This window comes from Physella acuta, unplaced genomic scaffold (assembly GCF_028476545.2).
Source record: "Physella acuta isolate Inbredline_101_S28 unplaced genomic scaffold, ASM2847654v3 ptg000290l, whole genome shotgun sequence".
Classification (NCBI taxonomy): Eukaryota; Metazoa; Mollusca; class Gastropoda; family Physidae; genus Physella; species Physella acuta.
This window is the reverse complement of record NW_026731809.1, coordinates 222,880-239,214: the sequence shown is the minus strand read 5'-3', so window position 1 is coordinate 239,214 and position 16,335 is coordinate 222,880. Positions and strand designations below refer to the sequence as shown.

The window sequence follows — 16,335 nt, the reverse complement described above, 5'->3', positions numbered from 1 at the left end:
TAAATGGAATTTTCTATTTTCAGAACAAATTAATGCACTCGGTGATAAACCTTTGAAGGAACTGCTGATCAAAAGCTTTGGCGGCTGGCCCTTGACTCACGCTGACTGGAAGGAAAGTGACTTTGACTTGGAGTCAACTATGGTGAAGCTCAACATGAACGGTCTCTTTGTGATTCTGCTCTTTGGTTCTTCCTACAACTACAAGAACTCGTCCAAATATTCACTCAATGTGCGTAGTCTGAGACTTGTGTTGGGTTTGTTCTGAGTGCAGAGTTTCTTCCAGGCATCTCTTCGGGGGTGGGGGGGGGGGGGGGGGTGATAGAAGACTACCCCCCCTCCCCCGAACGAAATGGAATGTATATAAAAAACATCTTTTTACCGCCCCCTCCCCCCCAAAAAAAAAACATTGACCGCCCCCCCCCCTCCCGAAAATATCAAGTGCCTTCCTCCCCCCCCCCTGAGAAAAAAGTTTGGAAGAAACACTGAGTGTGTTTAGTGAAAAATTAGTTGTTATGTGTGAATTGTTGAATTTTTTGTTTTAATACGATGGCGGCAATAAGCTGAATGTTGTAAAAAAAAAAAAGATGAAAATTGAAACAAGGGAGGTAACGAGAACAAGGGCGAGCACCGAGAGGATTGTTGGTGACAGATAGTGGTGGTAGAGGTGGTGGGGAGGGGGGAGAAGAAGGTGTTTTAAAGCAATTAATGGAACATTTTTATTTGACACGACATTTTTATCAAATTTTATTATGTCGTTCTATTTGATTTGTTCGAAACGTTTTTGAGGCACTAAACACCCCAGGGTAGAGTATACTTCACTTACTTGAATATCCCCCAGGGTAGAGTATACTTCACTTACTTGAATATCCCCCAGGGTAGTTTACTTCACTTACTTGAATATCCCCCAGGGTAGAGTATACTTCACTTACCTGAATATCCCCAGGGTAGAGTATACTTCACTTACTTGAATATCCCCCAGGGTAGAGTATACTTCACTTACCTGAATATCCCCAGGGTAGAGTATACTTCACTTACTTGAATATCCCCAGGGTAGAGTATACTTCACTTACCTGAATATCCCCCAGGGTAGAGTATACTTCACTTACTTGAATATCCCCAGGGTAGAGTATACTTCACTTACTTGAATATCCCCAGGGTAGAGTATACTTCACTTACTTGAATATCCCCAGGGTAGAGTATACTTCACTTACTTGAATATCCCCAGGGTAGAGTATACTTCACTTACTTGAATATCCCCAGGGTAGAGTATACTTCACTTACTTGAATATCCCCAGGGTAGAGTATACTTCACTTACCTGAATATCCCCCAGGGTAGAGTATACTTCACTTACTTGAATATCCCCAGGGTAGAGTATACTTCACTTACCTGAATATCCCCCAGGGTAGAGTATACTTCACTTACCTGAATATCCCCAGGGTAGAGTATACTTCACTTACTTGAATATCCCCCAGGGTAGAGTATACTTCACTTACTTGAATATCCCCCAGGGTAGTTTACTTCACTTACTTGAATATCCCCCAGGGTAGTTTACTTCACTTACTTGAATATCCCCCAGGGTAGAGTATACTTCACTTACTTGAGTATCCCCCAGGGTAGAGTATCCTTCACTTACTTGAATATCCCCCAGGGTAGTTTACTTCACTTACTTCAATATAACCGCTAGCTTAGGTAGTTAGTACTTTCCCGTTTCATTCCAACTACAGTAACACTGAGAATACGAGCACAAAAGTATCATTTAAAATAAAAAAGTTAAAGAGATAGCTATTTGATTTAGTTCCTGGACATTCGTAGCTATACGTTGATTTTAATCGACTGGTTACATGAAAGTCTTAGCAAATTGAAGCGGTTTTGTTAAACGTTATTTAGTTATTTACACAGGCTCTAACATTTGCGTACTAAACTTGTCTGAACATTTCTCAAGTTTCTCTCATCACTTTGAAGAGGGCGGTAAATAATGCGAGTCGTAAATGTGAGAATTGGTTTCAAGCTTTAAAAAAAGCCAGGTTTTGTTCAGTGTAAAATGTATTTTAGTTGAGTACAAATCGGTTTTGTTAAGTGTTAAAAAAAATGTTTGTTTTTTGTTAAGAGAGAAAAGCACTTTTCGTTGAGAGAACAAAGCACTGTCTTCAAGTGGAAAAAACGTTTTTGTTAAGGGTAAAACAACTTTATGTTGAGAGTAAAGTAAGCGGGAGACAACCTCCGTATACTTTCTAGTACATTACATTTTTAAATAGAAAAAAATTGTGTAGACAAAAAAAAAGAACTGAACACCAAAATGAACGTAAACAATGTGTGTATAATAGAGCGGAAAATTAGTGCATTATAAAAGAAACATTGATTTTTTAAAAGTTAAATAAACATCAAAGTCAGTCTAATTTTATGTCACAACGCATCGTCATTGACGTGAAATTTTTTGAAGACATCGGTCCGATATCTGAAATCGGTTACCGTAAATCATTCAAAATTTCAAACAAAACTATAAATCTAAATATATATATATATATATATATATATATATATATATATATATATATATATATAATTCTCTACGTGGGGACCATACAAGGGGCAGGAGGAAGGGAAGAGAGAGTAGTGTCGACTTCACAAATTATGAATTACTGAAAAGTAGCAAATAAAACAACTAAATAGCGGCGTATGCTTACGGCGCGGGTCAGCTCGTTTAATATAAAACCTATTATATCAATTTCCGTAAATATAACAGAAAGGTACTCAAGTTATCGTGTTTACAAACAAACACACAGACAAACAAATAAAATAGCAAAATTAAGTTTTTCCTACTTAGGGAAATGTACAGCGTCGGGATCTATCAAAATCTCGTATTTTTGCATGATTACAATACTCGCTCTACACCTCGTACAGGCAGTAGCGTAGCGAGGGGGGGGGGGGGGGGGGGGCGGGGGAGGGTCATATGTCCCCGGGCGCCGACCTTAGGGGGCGCCAAAATGCGTTGGAAAAATAAATTGAAAGGTTGAGGGGGGTGCAAATTGAAAGTTTGAGGGGGGTGCAAAGTAAACACTTGATGGGGGGGGGGGTGCAAATCGAAAGTTTGAGGGGGGTGCAAATCAAAATCTTGAGGGGGGGGGGGTGCAAATCAAAAAGTTTGTCCCCGGGCGCTTGATAGGGTCGCTACGCCTCTGCATACAGGAGAAAGTAAAACCCCACTTTGTCCTACCAGATTGACCAGCCGGTGATGTACGGGCTGCCAGGTGTGAAGTACTACCTGGTGGAGCGGAACGACACCAACCTGGCTTCATACGAGGACTACATCTACGGTGTCGGCAACTTGATGGGATTCGCTGACCCCAGGACTGCCAGGAAGGACATTGAAGCGCTCGTGGATTTCGAGATTCTCCTGGCCAATGTGGGTATTGTTTGCTTCATCAGATCTTTTGAAGACGATACTTTGCGGGACGATAGTTTGTGGGACGATAGTTTGTCAGACGATACTTTGTCAGACGATATTTTGTCAGACGATACTTTGTGGGACGATACTTTGTCAGATGATATTTTGTCAGACGATACTTTGTCAGACGATACTTTGTAAGACGATACTTTGTCCTGAGATATTTTGTGCTGAGATATTTTGTCCTGAGATATTTTGTGCTGAGATATTCTGTCCTGAGATATTTTGTGCTGAGATATTTTGTGCTGAGATATTTTGTGCTGAGATATTTTGTCCTGAGATATTTTGTCATGAAATATTTTGTCCTTGAGTTATTTTGTCATTGAGATATTTTATCTCTTGAGATATTTTGTCCTGGTATATTTATCTAGGTTATTTAGTCTAAGGCTGGTTTGTCAAGAAACATATTTTGTGCTCTTTATTTTAAAGCGTCACCTGAAACTGTTCATCTGTTCCAAGTTGTGTTAATTATGTAACTGCTGATCTAGGCTATAGATTACACGACTGTGAAAAGGCTGGACCGTCTGAATAATTAACGAAGGTCATTAGCCGCGCAGCAAAACTGCCAATCCAATACGAGCTAATAGATACCCATCACTTAAGCCAATTGGGATAGTCTATAAGGAAAAGTGAGCGCTACAAATCCTATTGTCACGGAGTTTGCTGGGCCTTGGCTTCAACAAGAGATCAAATGGGATTACAGGCACCATGAGGACTAATGACATTACAAGTGCAAAGTCGACAAAAGACGTCACCATAGCGGTGATGGCTATTTTACTGTAACACTCTCGATATACAGAAAAGTGTATTATAAAATAATGCAAGAAAATATTACTTGTTAAGGGGATTTGACTACATTTGAAAACAGTGTGGTGGAAATATGCTAAATCACGCAATATTATTTGTATTACGTGCAAGGAGGTAAACTATTTTAAAAACTTAGTCTTGTTGGGTAGCCTGACCTAATATCTAGCACTCGATTGTCTATGATGGATGATCTCAATATAGAGAAAAACAAATTCAACCCGACTGTGTACAGTCCATGTGTTTTAGTTCTCAGAGTATTTTGTTTATAATGCACATCACCTTATTAATTTCACATTATTTTATTCCTATTTAATATATTTAAAATCATATTTCGCATTATTTTTTCATGTGTACATATGTAGCTTGCGCATTTTATCTGGATAAATCTGTGTCAATGTGTAAATATTATAGCTGTATATCTCTGTGTACATGTGTACATGTGTACATCTGTATATCTCTGGGTACACGTGTATATTTCTGTGTACACGTGTACATGTGTAAATCTTTGTGTACATGTGTACATCTGTATATCTCTGTGTACATGTGTACATCTCTGTGTACACATGTACATCTGTATATCATTGTGTACATCTGTATATCTCTGTGTACATGAGTATATTTCTGTGTACATGTGTACATCTGTATATCTCTGTGTACACGTGTACATGTGTGCATCTCTGTGCACACGTGTACATGTGTATATCTCTGTGTACATCTGCAGATCTCCGTGTTGGGTGAGATGAGGCGAGACATGAACAGCCTGTACAACCCAATGACTTTAGAGGAGATTGATGGAAACTATAGCTCGGTGAGGGATTGTGTTGGTGATTGTGTGGGGGGCAATTGTGTAGGGGATTGAGTGTGTGGTGGAGTGAGTATGGGGGAAGGATTGTGTGGGAGAGTGATTGAGCACGGGAGTTATGTGGGGGAAAGATTGTGTAGAGTGTGATTGTGGGCGGGCGTTGATTGTGTGGGGAGTGATTGTGTGTGGGAAAGATTGTGTGTGGAGTGATTGTGTGTGGGTGTTGATTGTGTGTGAAGCGATTGTGTGGGGGAGTGATTGTGTGGGGGAAAGACCAGGTTGTGTATTGAGTGATTTTGTGGGAAACGATCTTGTGATGAGTAAGTGTGGCCTTTCACTTTGTGAGGAGATTGTGAGCCAGTGATTCTTTGGTCAGTCATTGATGTAAAATCCTCCCCCAACCCCCCTCCCCCAATGACGCCTCTCTCTCCCACCCCAGGCCTTCAACTGGACCCGGTACGCCAGCATCATTTTCTCACATTCCGAGATCGGCATCAAGGACGTCACAAGTCGCGAGACCATCATCAACAGATCGCCGCCATATTTCCAGCGGCTGACGGAAGTGCTGCGCACAACACCCAAAAGGTCAGGGGTCAGCTGATTAGCCGTGCTATTTTATTATCGCTTGTTTGGGGAGGGGCTGGGGGAGGGGCTGGGGGGAGGGGCTGTGTGAGGAAAGACGACTTGATAAATGATGGCCGGGTCAAGATGAATTCGCTGACTTCAGAGATGGGTTAAGTCTAAAGTAATGGATGGGGAGATGGTTGTATAGAGTCGAGTAGAGAGTAATGGATGGGGAGTTGGTAGCTTAAGATGTAGTTTATATCGGTGGATGGGTTGATGTCTATGGTTAAGTCTTAATTTATGAATGGCTTGATGGTATTCTTAAGTGCCGTCTATGGATGGGTTGATGTTGGTGGCAGTCAAAATTCCAATCCAACTTACTTTATGAATTATGAGCAGATTTTTCTTCATTTTTTCCTGCTAGTTGCCCCCCCCCCCCCTCTCCAAGCTTATACTTGACCAAAAGCTTGACCATACTGTAAAAACGGGTCTATTTGACGATCATTTATTATTTAGTTAGCTCATTTGTGTGGGTTGAGTGGTGTACGGTAAGTCTAGTGCAAGCTGAACGTTGATCTACCAAATAGGTTGAGTGGTGTACGGTAAGTCTAGTGCAAGCAGAACGTTGATCTACCAAATAGGTTGAGTGGTGTACGGTAAGTCTAGTGCAAGCAGAACGTTGATCTACCAAATAGACGGGACTGAATCCTGCAGGGTTGATGAAAATCAATACTAGAAATCCATAACTTTAATGCCCCGTGGGAGGAGGTTTTTAAAATCAGGTATTCACGATGGAAATAGTTGAGTTCATGCTAGCAATAGATGCAATTTGTGTATGTTTGAGTTAGTTAAATGTTGATGATGTGATATGATGTATACCTTAAGTCCTGCATCATGTGTACCTAATGTCCTACACTGTGTATCTAATGTCCTACACTGTGTATTTAATGTCCTACACTGAGTATCTAATGTCCTACACTGAGTATCTAATGTCCTACACTGAGCATATAATGTCCTTCACTGTGTACATCATGTCCTACATTGAGTACCTAATTTTCTACACTGTGTGCTTCTAATGTCCTGTACTGTGTGTACCGAATGTCCTGTACTATGTGTACTGAATGTACTGTATTGTGTATCTAATGCCCTTTACTGTGTGTACCAAAATTTCTTTACTGTGTACCGAATGTCATTTACTGTGTACCGAATGTCCTATGCTGTGTACCTAATGTCTTACACTGGGTACTCAATGTCCTGTACTGTGTACCTAATGTCTTACACTGGGTACTCAATGTCCTGTACTGTGTGTACTCAATGTCCTATGCTGTGTACCTAATGTCTTACACTGGGTACTCAATGTCCTGTACTGTGTACCTAATGTCTTACACTGGGTACTCAATGTCCTGTACTGTGTGTACTCAATGTCCTACAATATGCATATAATGTCCTATATTTGTACGTGGACAGGACCTTGGCCAACTTCCTGTTGTGGCGACTGATCCACGAGTACACGAAACATATGGGAGAAAAATACCTGGCGCTCAGGATGGCCCATGAAAAGGTAAGTGGGATAAGTGGGGCATATTGGGGCACTGGTGGGGCATAGTGGGGCACTGGTGTGGCATATTGGAGCATTGGTTGGGGGCTGGTAGGACAGAGTCACTGGTGGGGCACTGGTAGGGCAGAGTCACTGGTGGGACAGGGTCACTGGTGGGACAGAGTCACTGGTGGGACAGAGTCACTGGTGTGGCACTGGTAGGGCAGAGTCACTGACGGGGCAGAGTCATTGGTGGGACAGAGTCACTTGTGGGATAGAGTCACTGGTGGGGCACTGGTAGGGCAGAGTCACTGGTGGGGCACTGGTAGGGCAGAGTCACTGGTGGGGCACTGGTAGGGCAGAGTCACTGGTGGGGCACTGGTAGGGCAGAGTCATTGGTGGGACAGAGTCACTGGTGGGGCAGAGTCACTGGTAGGGCAGAGTCACTGGTGGGACAGAGTCACTGGTGGGGCAGAATCACTGGTAGGGCAGAGTCACTGGTGGGACAGAGTCACTGGTGGGACATAGTCACTTTTGTGGTAGAGTCACTGGTGGGGCACTGGTAGGAGACACTGTTGGGAGGGGGGCAATGGTGGGGGAGGAATGGTGGTGGACAATGGTGCGGGCACTGATGGGGTACTCGGTGAAGGGTCAGAATACCGTGTTTTATGGTAGTAAGGATTTGGGCAGGTCAAGTATAAAAACATAGTAGTGAAAAAAAAGTAATAAAAGGCGGGGTCTTCATCAGTAGTTTGGTTCACGTATCCCGAATAGGGTGGGGGGGGGGAAGAGAAGGTTTAGACAATATTTAGTGTACAGGAGTGATATGACTATAACCCCAAGACAGAGAACTCTTGCAGGCTATTTTAGGAGTTGCTGCCCCTGAGCCCAGGTACTCCACCTGCATTAAGCTGGTCACAGACAAGTTGAGTCTGCCCGTGGGTCGGCTCTTTGTACAGGACAACTTCGACATGGAGGCGGAGAATGTGGTGAGTAGAATGTCTGTAGGACGGAGAATGTGGTGAGTAGAATGAATGTCGTGACCCTGACTATAGGGCGGCGTGGGTGGGTGGTAGAGCGCAGGACTGCTATGTCTTGAGTATGGATCCTTAGCTTTAGTTCATGGGACGTCCCTGTGTCCACAAAGCTCTGATGGGTAGGGTAAAGTAAAAAAAAATTGTATACAGAAGAAACTCAGCTAGAAAGAAATCTATGTTAAAAGAAAATCACCTGCAATCTTGAGTGAGTTTATGGCTGAGGTTTGACATCATTTTATGGATAGGGTGGTGTCTGGCTTTTTGTGACGATGTGTGACGGTGCAGAATAGGTGGGGGGGGGGGGGGGGGCTAAACATAAAAAAGCGTGACGTGTTTCGAGGATAACATGTAGATAACAAGCACAACTAGGCAAATAAGGGGGGGCTACTCTGTAACAAAAGATGTCGATATTTACTTTATCACGATTTTTACGTGTCTTTGGAATTAGTAGCTACTCGCATGGGCACTCCGATATTTATAATAATGAACTTAAATAGTAGAAAGATGTTTAAATGTGTTTTCAAAGGGAGTTAAGCGAATAAAAAAATTGTATTATTTGTACTATCATTAATTATCTCCCCTTGATAAGAGGAAAAACATTTGAAAAATTTGGAATAAAAATAAGACGAAGTTAAAATAAATCTCATGTGTCATATGTTATTGTGCCATGTTCCATGGCATGTATTCGTCACGTCTAGACCCCAATCGTCAGACACTCACACAGATGATTCCTAGAATATTAGTTACTAAATCTTTTCTTATATCAAAAGAATATTTAAACCTGACCCCAGTCAAAAACATAAACTCTAAAACTTTACTCTAATCCTAACCCCGAATCTAAATCTTTTCTTATATTTATAACGGTTTCTTCCACTGACCTTAGCACACAGCATAATTTCTTTACCTTTACCCTAAACCAAAGCTCAATCCTTTTTTAAATAAATATAATTTTCCTTTTAGTTCACAATTTAATCTCCTTGTACCTTGTAACTTGACCTTGACCCTAACCCCCGCCCCCTCCTGTATGTGTACAGGCCCTGGACATGATCAAAGAGCTCAAGGTGTCGTTTGACGAGTTGCTGGAGTTTGTGGACTGGATGGATGAGGGCACCAAACGTGTGGCTACTGAGAAGGTGGGGAGATTATGTGGTTTTGTGATGTGGGGAGATCATGTGGTTTTGTGATGTGGGGAGATTATGTGGTTTTATAGGGGGCTTCATGTCATGTGGTGGGGAGATTATGTGGTTTTGTGATGTGGGGTTTATGTCATGTGGTTTTGTGATGTGGGGATATCATGTGGTTTTATAGGGGGCTTTATGTCATGTGGTGGGGAGATTATGTGGTTTTATAGGGGGCTTTATGTCATGTGGTGGGGAGATTATGTAGTTTTATAGGGGGCTTTATGTCATGTGGTGGGGAGATTATGTGGTTTTATAGGGGGCTTTATGTCATGTGGTGGGGAGATTATGTGGTTTTATAGGGGGCTTTATGTCATGTGGTGGGGAGATTATGTAGTTTTATAGGGGGCTTTATGTCATGTGGCGGGGAGATTATGTGGTTTTGTGATGTGGGGAGATCATGTGGTTTTATAGGGGGCTTTATGTCATGTGGTGGGGAGATCGTGTGGTTTTATAGGGGGCTTTATGTCATGTGGTGGGGAGATCGTGTGGTTTTATATGGGGCTTTATGTCATGTGGTGGGGAGATCGTGTGGTTTTATAGGGGGCTTTATGTCATGTGGTGGGGAGATCGTGTGGTTTTATAGGGGGCTTTATGTCATGTGGTGGGGAGATCGTGTGGTTTTATAGGGGGCTTTATGTCATGTGGTGGGGAGATCGTGTGGTTTTATAGGGGGCTTTATGTCATGTGGTGGGGAGATCGTGTGGTTTTATAGGGGGCTTTATGTCATGTGGTGGGGAGATCGTGTGGTTTTATAGGGGGCTTTATGTCATGTGGTGGGGAGATCGTGTGGTTTTATAGGGGGCTTTATGTCATGTGGTGGGGAAATCGTGTGGTTTTATAGGGGGCTTTATGTCATGTGGTGGGGAGATCGTGTGGTTTTATAGGGGGCTTCATGTCAAGAGAAGGTTAGGAGATCTTGCTGTTTTATACAGCAGCTTTGTTAACAGCGCATTTTTAAAAAAGGAACCGTTTTAGAAACGGTAGTGCTTATTTCGGCCAAGGGTAAAGGGAATTTGCAAAGTGCTTATATCATCTCACATCCTGCTGAGAATATATCCTTATGCGTCTCAGAAAGCGCAGTAGTTATTTCCTCTACAGGAGTTGAGAGAATATATGCACTAGTGTATCTCCTCTACAATAAGACGAGCCTGAGGAAAAACAAATGCAAGTCTATATAAAATGTAGAACCATCGCTTTAACAGCGTAATTAAGCATCAGCCGAATAGTATTATTTACTTCTTAATTAAATATTAACTACTATGAATTCCTACTGAAATTATCTGATGAAAAGTAACACATTAAGTTCACATTTGAATAAGTGTCGATACATCCTCACATAAATAACAATTCTGTCTCTATCGGTACACTACAGAATGCTTACATAGGATACAAAATTGGGTATCCAAAAGAGCTCTACAACGACACCTATATAGAGGAGATGTATATGAATGTAAGATTTTTTTTTATTTAGAAGACTGTAACTTTTATTATGTATTTTACTGGTGTAAAATAAAATATTTGTTTAATTGTCGTTATGAATTGCAGTAAAAAAAGTTATTTTACGCGTTTCAACAGTTTCACGTTTTAGAAATAAAAATATTTTAAAGTATTGTTTTTTTATAATCTCCAGCTAACGTATGACAAGAATAAGCTGTTTGAAAATTTACTGACCAACACAAAAGAAGATTTTTTCAACCTTTTCAGAAACTTGAGGAAGGAGGTGGACAAAGAAAAGTAACTTTTGTCTTTTCGTTTGTTTGTCGTATCTAGTAGTACTTGGTGGTAAAGTGAGATTTTATTTACATTCATATCGACCTTCCTCAGAATTGATAAAGTTGTTGAGTCTACTCTTGAAATAAATTCTTGGGTTATCAGCAACCACTTGTGTAATTTGGGAGAGAAGAACGTGTAGTCTAAAATAACGATTTAATTAAACCACTAATGATTTGTACAAAGTCATGTCGATATAAACCGTAAATGCTTTTTAAAAATTCAGATCGTCATTAAGATGATACATTTATAGCATCAACTAAGCTACCTTTTTGTTCAAATTTAGAATAAGTTTCTATTTTATGATTTAAACTACCTTTTTATTCTCATTTAGAAATCTGTTTGCATATTATGCAATAACTGAAAAAATAAAATTTTATTATCTTATATATTGACAGATGGGCCAAATCACCTACTATAATTAACGCACACTACAATGCCGCTCTTAATCAAATAAGTAGGTCAAACTGTTTTGTGCAGTCATAAGTCATGTTGTTATGTGCAGTCATAAATCATGTTGTTTTGGGCAGTCATAAGTCATGTTGTTTTGTGCAGTCATAAATCATGTTTTTTGCTTTGTGGAGTCCTAAGTCATGTTTTCTTGTGCAGTCATAAGTCATGTTGTTTTGTGCAATAATTTATGAAACGTATTATCAAGGCAACTATTTTAAAATATCATTTTGTACATTGAATGTCTTACTATTGACATTCAATGTAATCATGTGTTCTTAAGTTTGTGACAGCATTGAAGGCTGCCACGTCCTTTTTCATGATAACATCTTTAAACGGTTACTCCATTGTGTCCGGCTTAATGCCGTTTACTACTTGTGTAGCATACAGCTTAAAATCATGTAATAATTCACTGCTTTCGATTTTTTTTCAGTGTTTCCTGCAGCAATTTTCCAACCACCTTTTTTCAGCAAAACTTTTCCCAAGTAGGTATTTAAGTACAGGCAACTTTATTACAACTTTTCCCAAGTAGGTATTTTAGTACACGCAACTTTATTACAACTTTTTCCAAGTAGGTATTTTAGTACACGCAACTTTATTACAACTTTTTCCAAGTAGGTATTTAAGTACAGGCAACTTTATTACAACTTTTCCCAAGTAGGTATTTAAGTACAGGCAACTTTATTACAACTTTTCCCAAGTAGGTATTTTAGTACAGGCAACTTTATTACAACTTTTCCCAAGTAGGTATTTAAGTACAGGCAACTTTATTACAACTTTTTTTCAAGTACGTATTTAAGTACAGGGTACTTTATTACAACTTTTCCCAAGTAGGTATTTTAATACAGGCAACTTTATTACAACTTTTCCCTCCTGTAATATTTAATTACATACAACTTTAAACCGCGTTTCTAAACAAGGTATTTAATTGCAATCATTTTTATTACAATATTCCAATGCAGATATTTTATTACAAGCAATTTTATAAATTTCCAAAAAAGTATTTTAATACAGGCAACTTTATTACATTTCCTTAGTAAGTATTTTAATATAAGCAGATTAACTACCAAATGTGTCAAACAAAACAAAAACACAAAGTTTATTAATATTTAACGTCTTTTTAAAATCAAGCGAGGTTTTTATATGTGTTTGATTGATTCTGAATGTGAATAGAAAACATTATATTTAATCTCAGTTGACAGTCCTTGTCTTTTATATGTAGCTGTTTAAACTAAACTAGGGTCATATGTCACACATACCAATAAAGGTAACCAGCTCACACAAGAGTAACGCTTATTTCAGGTCAATGAACTTTGGAGGTATTGGTGTGGTTATAGGACACGAAATCACTCACGGCTTTGATGACAAAGGTGGGACATTAGACATTAGGAGGGGATATATTCATTTATATGTATATATATTTATATATATGTATATGTACATATATATATATATATATATATATATATATATATATATATATATATATATATATATATATATACATATGTATATAGGCACCGCTAAAAGTTAAACTTGACCAAGGTTTCTATAGCACGACAATTGTTATATGACCAAGGTTTATATATTGCGACAGTAGTTACTTGACCAAGGTTTCTATATCACAAAGTTTTACTAGACCATCCTTTATGTATTACATATGACCAAGGTTTATCATAGATTTTATAATCACGACAGGCCGTCAATTGGACAAAAATGGGAATTTAGCGGAATGGTGGACGCAGTCAGCTATAGAGAAGTTCAAGAACAAAGCTCGGTGTATTGTAGAACAATATGGGAACTTTACATTGACACAGATCAATACAAAGGTGGGTACCCAGAATAATACGGGAACTTTACATTGACACAGATCAATACAAAGGTGGGTACCCAGTACAATATGGGAACTTTACATTGACACAAAGTAGGTACCCAGAACAATATGGGAACTTTACATTGACACAGATCAATACAAAGGTGGGTACCTAGAAAAATATGGGAACTTTACATTGACACAGATCAATACAAAGGTGGGTACCCAGAATAATACGGGAACTTTACATTGACACAGATCAATACAAAGGTGGGTACCCAGTACAATATGGGAACTTTACATTGACACAAGGTGGGTACCCAGAACAATATGGGAACTTTACATTGACACAGATCAATACAAAGGTGGGTACCTAGAAAAATATGGGAACTTTACATTGACACAGATCAATACAAAGGTGGGTACCTAGAACAATATGGGAACTTTACATTGACACAAAGTGGGTACCTAGAACAATATGGGAACTTTACATTGACACAAATCAATACAAAGGTGGGTACTCAGAACAATATGGGGACTTTACATTGACACAAATCGATACAAAGGTGGGTACTCAGAACAATATGGGAACTTTACATTGACACAAATCAATACAAAGGTGGGTACCCAGAATAATACTCATTGGAAAAGTTTAGTTTTTGTAAAACAATCAACTGTCAGTCCATTTTTCTTCTCCTTTAAGCTACACTAATACTTTCTGTAACACCTGTAAGTTTAGTAACACCTGTAAGTTCTGTAACACCTGTAAGTTTTTAACACCTGTAACTTTTGTAACACCTGTAACTTTTGTAACACCTGAAAGTTGTGTAACACCTGTAAGTTGTGTAACACCTGTAAGTTCTGTAACACCTGTAAGTTCTGTAACACCTGTAAGTTTTGTAACACCTGTAAGTTCTGTAACACCTGTAAGTTCTGTAACACCTGTAAGTTCTGTAACACCTGTAAGTTCTGTAACACCTGTAAGTTCTGTAACACCTGTAAGTTCTGTAACACCTGTAAGTTTTGTAACACCTGTAAGTTTTGTAACACCTGTAAGTTTTGTAACACCTGTAAGTTCTGTAACACCTGTAAGTTCTGTAACACCCGTAAGTTCTGTAACACCTGTTAGTTCTGTAACACCTGTTAGTTCTGTAACACCTGTAAGTTCTGTAACACCTGTAAGTTTTGTAACACCTGTAAGTTTTGTAACACCTGTAAGTTCTTAACACCTGTAAGTTCTGTAACACCTGTATGTTTTGTAACACCTGTAAGTTTTGTAACACCTGTAAGTTCTGTAACACCTGTAAGTTCTGTAACACCTGTAAGTTCTGTAACACCTGTAAGTTCTGTAACACCTGTAAGTTCTGTAACACCTGTAAGTTTTGTAACACCTGTAAGTTTTGTAACATCTGTACCTTCTGTAACACCTGTAAGTTTTGTAACACCTGTAAGTTCTGTAACACCTGTAAGTTCTGTAACACCTGTAAGTTTTGTAACACCTGTAAGTTTTGTAACATCTGTACCTTCTGTAACACCTGTAATGTCTGTAACACCTGTACGTTCTGTAACACCTGTAAGTTTTCAAACACCTGTAAGTTCTGTAACACCTGTAAGTTTTGTAACATCTGTACTTTCTGTAACCCCTGTAAGTTCTGTAACACCTGTACCTTCTGTAACACCTGTAAGTTCTGTAACACCTGTGAGCTCTGTAACACCTGTACCTTCAGTAACACCTGTAAGTTCTGTAACACCTGTGAGCTCTGTAACACCTGTACCTTCTGTAACACCTGTTTATTCTCTCATCTATCCCCAGCTGAATGGCATCTTGACTCAGGGAGAAAATATCGCCGACAATGGCGGCCTCAAGCAAGCCTTTAGGGTCAGTCTGCTCGAGGTTACACAACACAACTTAGTGAAAAACAAATACATTCTCATTTCATCAAGGCTAGTTAAGAACACAATGGTATCCATATATACCTATTTCAAGATACACATGTTATAGAAATACTAATCTATCTATCTTTCCGTTTTATAAAGCCTCCATTCCATCCAATCCAACTTCCAATCCAACATCCAATATATTATACAATAAATCATCCAATCCATCATACAATCCATCATACACTCCATCATACAATCCATCATACAATCCATCATACAATCCATCATACAATCCATCATACAATCCATCATACAATCCATCATACACTCCATCATACAATCCATCATACAATCCATCATAAAATCCATAATACAATCCATCATACTATACATCATACAATACATCACACAATCCATCATACAATACATCATCCACTCTATCCCAACCATTCAAACTTCATAAATCGTGATTGTATACCTCCACCATACAGGCCTACAGGAACTGGGTACAAATGAGAGGTAAAGAAGAAGACTTGCTACCTGGTCTAAACTTCACACACAATCAGTTGTTCTTCATTAACTTTGCTCAGGTAATTCTCGTTTACGTAATGGGAACATTTTTGTCTACACATATAGATCTATATTTATGTATGCATATATATATATATATATATATATATATATATATATATATATATATATATATATATATATATATATAATGAGAGAGTGCTTGTGTGGTCTAGGCATGTACCTAGGCCCACCTACCAAAAGTCAAGAATTTTTTTTTGGAAGAAATATACAATATATATTACATTTTTTTGTTTCTTTACCTATTGAAAAGAATACATTTTATTTTCGAAAAATAAAATGTCAATAAGCCACCAATAGACGGTCGATGGACATGAAATTATCATGTATAAATTAACATGTATAGTAAAGTCTAGTCAAATTTTTGGCCTTATCATTGTGTGCTGATACTCTCTGTCAAAAGGTTCAGATATAACCCGTGTTTTATATTTTACCACTGTGTTTAACCCGTGCTCT

General features: G+C 39.0%; 1 protein-coding gene across 1 annotated transcript in view; it reads left to right on the top strand.

Moving 5' to 3' along the window:
- The window catches only part of LOC131939698 (neprilysin-like), a 50,034-nt gene that overhangs the window by 32,503 nt on the left and 1,196 nt on the right, over positions 1-16,335 (top strand). The window contains exons 8-22 of the mRNA XM_059298159.1: positions 24-229; positions 3,219-3,404; positions 4,975-5,061; positions 5,495-5,640; positions 7,087-7,180; positions 8,017-8,145; positions 9,228-9,326; positions 10,747-10,824; positions 11,005-11,108; positions 11,543-11,601; positions 12,028-12,079; positions 12,897-12,964; positions 13,293-13,423; positions 15,221-15,286; positions 15,780-15,878. Of these exons, the coding sequence (XP_059154142.1) occupies positions 24-229; positions 3,219-3,404; positions 4,975-5,061; positions 5,495-5,640; positions 7,087-7,180; positions 8,017-8,145; positions 9,228-9,326; positions 10,747-10,824; positions 11,005-11,108; positions 11,543-11,601; positions 12,028-12,079; positions 12,897-12,964; positions 13,293-13,423; positions 15,221-15,286; positions 15,780-15,878 (1,604 nt within the window). The remainder of the gene's footprint in view (positions 1-23; positions 230-3,218; positions 3,405-4,974; positions 5,062-5,494; positions 5,641-7,086; positions 7,181-8,016; positions 8,146-9,227; positions 9,327-10,746; positions 10,825-11,004; positions 11,109-11,542; positions 11,602-12,027; positions 12,080-12,896; positions 12,965-13,292; positions 13,424-15,220; positions 15,287-15,779; positions 15,879-16,335) is intronic.